This window comes from Theobroma cacao, chromosome 3 (assembly GCF_000208745.1).
Source record: "Theobroma cacao cultivar B97-61/B2 chromosome 3, Criollo_cocoa_genome_V2, whole genome shotgun sequence".
NCBI classification, from domain to species: Eukaryota; Viridiplantae; Streptophyta; class Magnoliopsida; order Malvales; family Malvaceae; genus Theobroma; species Theobroma cacao.
The window spans coordinates 18,978,240-18,984,636 of record NC_030852.1 but is presented as its reverse complement, the minus strand read 5'-3'; the positions used below and the strand labels follow the sequence as shown (position 1 = coordinate 18,984,636).

Below are 6,397 nucleotides of genomic sequence, written 5' to 3'. Positions count from 1 at the left end.
TCTTTTATTTCACAAAAAATCAATATTCTTGATTAATTAAAAAATAAGATACTTAGATAAAAAAAATTTATATTCTAAAAATTGAATTTTTTTTTAAAACTTCAAATATTTCAATTCACCTTTCTCTTGGAATCATTCATCCACATTGAACTTATTACACTAACGAAGTCGTACACTATCATTACATCAAACATGAATCCATATACATACATATATATATATATATATACATACATATATGCATGTATATATACATATATGCATGTATATATACATATATTTATGTATGTATACATATATATGTATGTATACATATATATGTATATATATATATAAATGAAAAACCCTTTCATCTAATAAATCTCACCTTCTCGTCAAAAGATTCAAATCCCAAGTTTTAACCACAGCAATATCCCCTTGGAAAGTATTTTAAAAATTTTACATCATCTTGTACTTTTTTCCCCTCAACAAGAAGATTTTGCTTTGTGTATGACTAAAAAAAGCTCTTCTACAGTTCTCCAGACAAAACTCACATTGGGAAGAAGAAGTCCCTCATTATACTCTTCTTCATTAAATTTTGTTTGATTTAATGTTCTCTTGTAACTCTCAGTGGCCGATATTGGGTGACCTCTTGCAATTGATACCTGAAATTCAAGAAAAGCTTTTATTTACAGTGATAACAAATTAAGTACCTAGCACCAAGCCAATTATGAATTATTGAAGAAACAGCTAGCCATGCTTGCTACCGTCTACCAAACTTAACAGCAATTATTGACCAAGCAGCTGCTTTCTCAAGAGAGAGAGAGAGAGAGAGATGAAGAAGAAACAGCCACTGTGCTTGGTCTGATTGGCTTACTGAATATAACTTGTACTATGCTTGCTACTAGTGGCTTATCAAAAATTTAAAACTTGTATTATAGAAATTATTAGCATCTCAAAGTTCCACCTAAAATGTAGGTTTCTTGCTCAGCTTAGAACCGACTTATTAACTATTTCGGTACCTCATGGCGCAGTTCCAGCGGAAAGTGTGCAAATTTGATGGAAATGCTACCAAATACAAATCCTTCCTATGTAACAGGCTGGTTAACAACAGACCAGTTTTAAGGCTAAAGGAAGATTTCTTTCTTTAGTGATTTTATATATTGCAGCACAGCATGTTCCATTCATATCTTGATGCAGATACTGAACATCATTTGCTACCCTTCTCAAACAGAACTTCACAATGCACATTTCTTAAAATCTACAAGATGTGGTTTTACATAAATAAAAATAAAAAAAATAATAATAATAATAAAGGGGAAAACTTGATGTAGGACTCACGTAGTGTCCTTTCCCCAGCTCAGAGAGCCAAAATCTCCACTGTGCGTTTCGAACTCCATCAACTTTAACAGATATGTCTGTCCAGCTTGTGTGATAAAATTCCACTTTATGTAATCCATAGGCTAATCCACTCCCTGTAGCTTTGACATATGCTTCTTTCAGACACCAATATCTACAGAACAAGTCTAAACTGTTAGAAGTACCGGTAACTCTAAACTAGAAGATCCATGCATGTTACACCAACAACTACAGTTGGACAAGTATAGGAGTTTAACATGCAGTTTGAAACAATAATGGAAGATTCCTTGTGTTGTGGAATTTGCTTCGAATGGGTTCAAAATGATTTCCTGATTATGATCCAGCTGAATAATTCTGATCAATATCCTTAAAAAGCACCAAACTAAGAGTACATGAAGTACCCATATATTTAGCCGTGGACAGAAACTAAAACTCTAATAAATGTCCAATTAATGCAGAGACAATTGGGCTGGTAATCCTGAATTCAGGCTTCGGTTAAGTAGTTGCTTTATGATAACTAATGCAATGAATTGGGACTGAGTGGTTTGTAAAAGCCCTCATCTTCTTTTCTTTCAGCTGTTTTCTCCTCAACCACATGGGCCCTAAATGTAATCTGTATTTCTGACGATCTTGGGCTGCTCAAGCAACAGAAAATTGATAAGATGAAGAATTCTAATGGTAGAGGGACAGGCTTCTGAGTTAACATTTTCTAAGTGATCAAATTCTGAGACTAACAATCAAAGTCAAGCCTTTTCAACTGTTCAAAGTTTTCCTAGCAACTTTTAATAGATTCTGTACAAACATACCTGTAAAACTCAGTTAACACTTCATCATTACTTCCAGCAGTTACTATTTGATCCCATTCCAAACTTGAAAAGCATGAAGAGAAGTTTTGAATGAATTCCAGAACAGTCTCTTTCTCGGGAATCATATGGCTAACAATGTCCAACCCCACGAGGCATAGAGGTTCAGATGCTATTGCCACATAGTCACCGTGATGAGAAACATTGAAATTAAAATTCGGAAAGTCCAAGCAAACTCTACCACATTCCTGTCAGCGAGAGAGAGAGAGAAAGAGATGATAAGGCATAGAGGTTCAGATTCTATTGCCACAGTCACCACGATGACAAACATTGAAATTAAAATTGGGAAAGTCCAAGCAAACTCTACATATTCGAGAGAGAGATAGAGAAAAGGAAAGAAAAACAAAGTTACAGTAAACATTGCAATAGGTATGGAATAACATTACAGGCAAAAAAAGAATTAAGATCAAGAGACATTAACAAAAAAAATATTTACAATGATTTCCAATCAATCATCACAGGAACAAATACCAAGGATGGGATAAATGATACAAGAAAATGGAAATCTACCATCTCTACAACTTATGAAAATGCTCTATTAATCTGTCCATTGCAAGTGACAATGTGAATGAGTAGTCACAATTTATAACACACCAAGTTTACAAAACCAAATACATCATCATCATCAGAACCTAGAAGCAGTACCCCTTTTCCTTCAGCCCAAAACAGGAATTTTGCTGCTAATATGATCAAACTCACTGCCCTAATTTAAATGAGAATGTTGCCATACTCAATTCGTCGTCACCTATCTTCATACACAACAGAAAATAAAATCAAATGGCTTCAATCAAAAGTTCCGCTATATTCCTAACAATAAAATGCAGAAAACCTGCGATCCAAAATCCAATAAAATCTTCATTTTACAATGAAACCAAAGAAAGAACACTGGAAATTGATTAAAGTTAGAGAATGAATTTGCTGACTTCTGTCATACCAGAAAGGGTTTGCCTTCCAATGTGCGTTTTATGACAATCTCATGATATGGAATCCCCAGCACCTCATGTACAAGAGCATATTGGAGCAACCAACTAATCAGTGCTCGTTTTCTATCATCCTTTTTCACAAATCTATGAAGGTAAACATGCAAGGAAAGTTTTGTTAGTATTGACAAACTCTGTCCATAGATTTTCAAGCACCTTATCATATTTAGCAATATACAAATATTGCCATTAGAGATCAGTTGTTTTTTCTTTTCCATGCAAAAAAAGTGGATTCTAGTTACTTATCATTTTCGGCTCCAAGCAAGTATTGTCAAGCAGACACCTAGAAAAGCCTAGGTGCCAAGGTGCAATGCAAATCAAGTCAAATGGCCACATTCCTCCAGGCAGGCATCTTTGCTCAAGCATAGAACTATACACACACACACACACACACTCACACAACGCACACAATAATTAGTGCCTCACTTCTCTAGGGTGAGGGCTTTTCTTTTAATGCTATATATAAAAAATAATTAGTGCCTCACTTCACTGGTTAGCACTTTTTCATTTTTATGCTTGTACCTAGGATGATGTGATGACCCTCGTACCTAGAATATGCCTTCACTACCTTGCACCTTTGATAACATTTCCTTCCCAGTATTGCAAAATCTAACACAAATTCCTGTTATTCTTTTCATCTTATTTTTCATTAATAATAAAAGAATACTTTATGCATTATCCTTAAAAATTCTCATGTTAAATTAAAATAAAAGCTAGCATTTGGTTCCTAGAAAAGAAAACAATGATAACGTTTTAGTGGCTTAATTAATCTACTAAATAAAATGATTATTCAGTTTCCAAAAACCAGAGGCAAAAAGCAAAAAACCGAAAGCTGACCTGGTGATGGAGGAGTGATGATGTTGAGGAAGAAGAGAAAGAGCATAAGAGAAGTCATCAGTAGATGGGTCCCATGTTGATATGTCTACTACCCATCTTTGCACTCCCTTCTCCATCTATCACCAACCACAAAACAAACCTTTAAAATTTATACAACATTTGGAAAGGATTAGACAAGACAAGTAACTAAACTCTTTTTCTTTTTCTTTTGATCCATATTTTAACTCTACTCATTGTCTCCATCTTCTCTATTTATACATTCTTGGCCACGAATGAAGAAATAACAAAATAAAACGGAAAAAAAAAATTGCAATAGGAAGCATCTGCTATGCATGGCTCTTTGGTTTTACTGGTTTCTCATTCTCATTAGAAGTTTTACTCAGTGTACTTTTCCTCACATCGAAAGCTCTATAAGTGATAGTAGAAAACACAATCAAATATGACACTTTTTAAGTAACAAAAATATCATACATATATTTAATTTCATGAATAAAAGTTCTAAATAGATAATTGGGGAAAATATATTTGCTTACCACCAATTAGATCTTGATACAATCCACATTTCACGTCAAGATATTGTTTCCCACGCTAATTTAAGAGAAGATGAAAGTTTCCTTTTGATCAAAGAACTTTAAGGCCCATGTTTTAGATTTTCAATTTGCTAACTATTCCTAATCTTAGAGTAATTATATTTTGTGCAACTATTTACCATTCACAAATGGTATTAAATAGCATTGTTCCTGATCTTATGGTTACTGACCAACCATTTAAATTAAGCTTCTATTACTACTGTCATGTTGGAATTTAAAAACATTTAACAAAGCCCAAATAAAATTTTGGCTTCCCATTCCTACTCGAGATCCCCAGCTAAATTCCCCCATAGCTCAAGCTTGACACTACTTGATTAGCATGGACTGCCCAAATTGAAATTTCAGTTGTTCCAATATATATTAGTGAAACCCAGCTTGTTAAACTAATTATACATTATGCTGTTCCCTAAAAGTAACAGGCTATGGGAATTCATGAGAACCCAACTTTAGCATAACCAAAACTAATAGAGGCAATTTAGACTATTGCTTACATTATTATTCACAATTTTAGCATCTACATGTCAAGGTTTTCTGATCAAAACGAACCATTTTGCATCAACAGAAGGATTCAAAGCAAGCAAACAAACATAACTTTTTGACCCACTATTTCTTTTGACATAAAAATAAAGAAAAATAGCTAAGTTGTATTTTTATTTTTGGTTTCATTACCATCGAAGCTAGCAATGTTGGCTGTGCGCAGTCGAAATTCCTAGTCCGCAAGCTTTCCTCCTTTCTAGTTCAAAGATATTTCCTCGGGGCTGACTAAGTTGGCAGCCGGCGGTTGGTGAGCTGAGAGGAAGTAGAGGGGGATAAAAGAAGGCACTTGGGACTTTCGGGCTTTCTGCCTTTCCCTCAAATGGCAAGATCTGTCCATGAGGGAAATATTGCTATTTTCTGTCATCACCCACAAAGCTCTTTAATCTCACTCCCACCCTAGAACTAATCCTATCAAGCTTTGAGTAATTAAATAATTTTATCTAAAAATAATAAATGAATATCCAATCTCAAATAATGTTTAGTGGCTATAAATAAAAATAAAATGCTGAATGGAAAATTTAAAATGGTTGGAGAAATGCAAATTTTAGTTTAATTTTTAAACTTAAAATTTATTTTTTTTCCTTTCATTGTCTTTTTGTTTTTATTGTTTTTCATTTTTTTCTTAATTTTTAGAACTTCATTTTAAAAGGAAAAAAATAAAAATGTTCAAAAAAAATATCATTTAATATTTTAGTTTAATTTAAAATTTAAGTGATTTATTTTTTTAATAATAAAATTTAAATTGAATTGACAATAAAATTTATTATTACTTAAAACCTCAAATATAATTGAAAAGTATATTGATAAGTAATGTAGAACCCTGACTTATCATATAAGGGTAAAATGAACTGATTACTTGGTGAACGCGTGAAATACTTCTTTCTAAGTTAAATGTTATTAAGTTCATAATCAAGGACTACTATTACGAGTAAAAAGGGGTATTTGGAAGATAAGGGAGCAAGAAACTAAAAAGGGAATTAGGGGTGAGCAAATAAAAATCGAGTCGAATAACCGAATCGAATCGAAATGAGTTTGATTTTTTCGGTTTGATTAGTTCGATTTTTCAGTTAATTCAATTAGGATAGTTCGGTTAGTATGATTACTTCGGTTCGGTTTTGGTTAAGAAAATGTCTAATCGAACTAATCGAAGGGCATTTTGGAGATTTTACCTAAAAAATTCCTAAGCCTAGATCCCCACTTCCTCTTTCTAGTTTCTATCGTCCTATCTCCCGTGACTCCCATCTCCACTCTC

General features: G+C 33.3%; 1 protein-coding gene across 1 annotated transcript; it reads right to left on the bottom strand.

Moving 5' to 3' along the window:
- Window positions 302-5,534, bottom strand: LOC18604510 (L-aminoadipate-semialdehyde dehydrogenase-phosphopantetheinyl transferase). The gene is made up of 6 exons (XM_007037033.2): window positions 5,278-5,534; window positions 4,019-4,134; window positions 3,136-3,268; window positions 2,145-2,389; window positions 1,321-1,492; window positions 302-644 (listed from the first exon to the last, which is right to left on the bottom strand). Exons 1-6 carry the CDS (start codon window positions 5,278-5,280, stop codon window positions 465-467), a joined length of 849 nt encoding a protein of 282 aa, XP_007037095.2. The 5' UTR covers window positions 5,281-5,534; the 3' UTR covers window positions 302-464.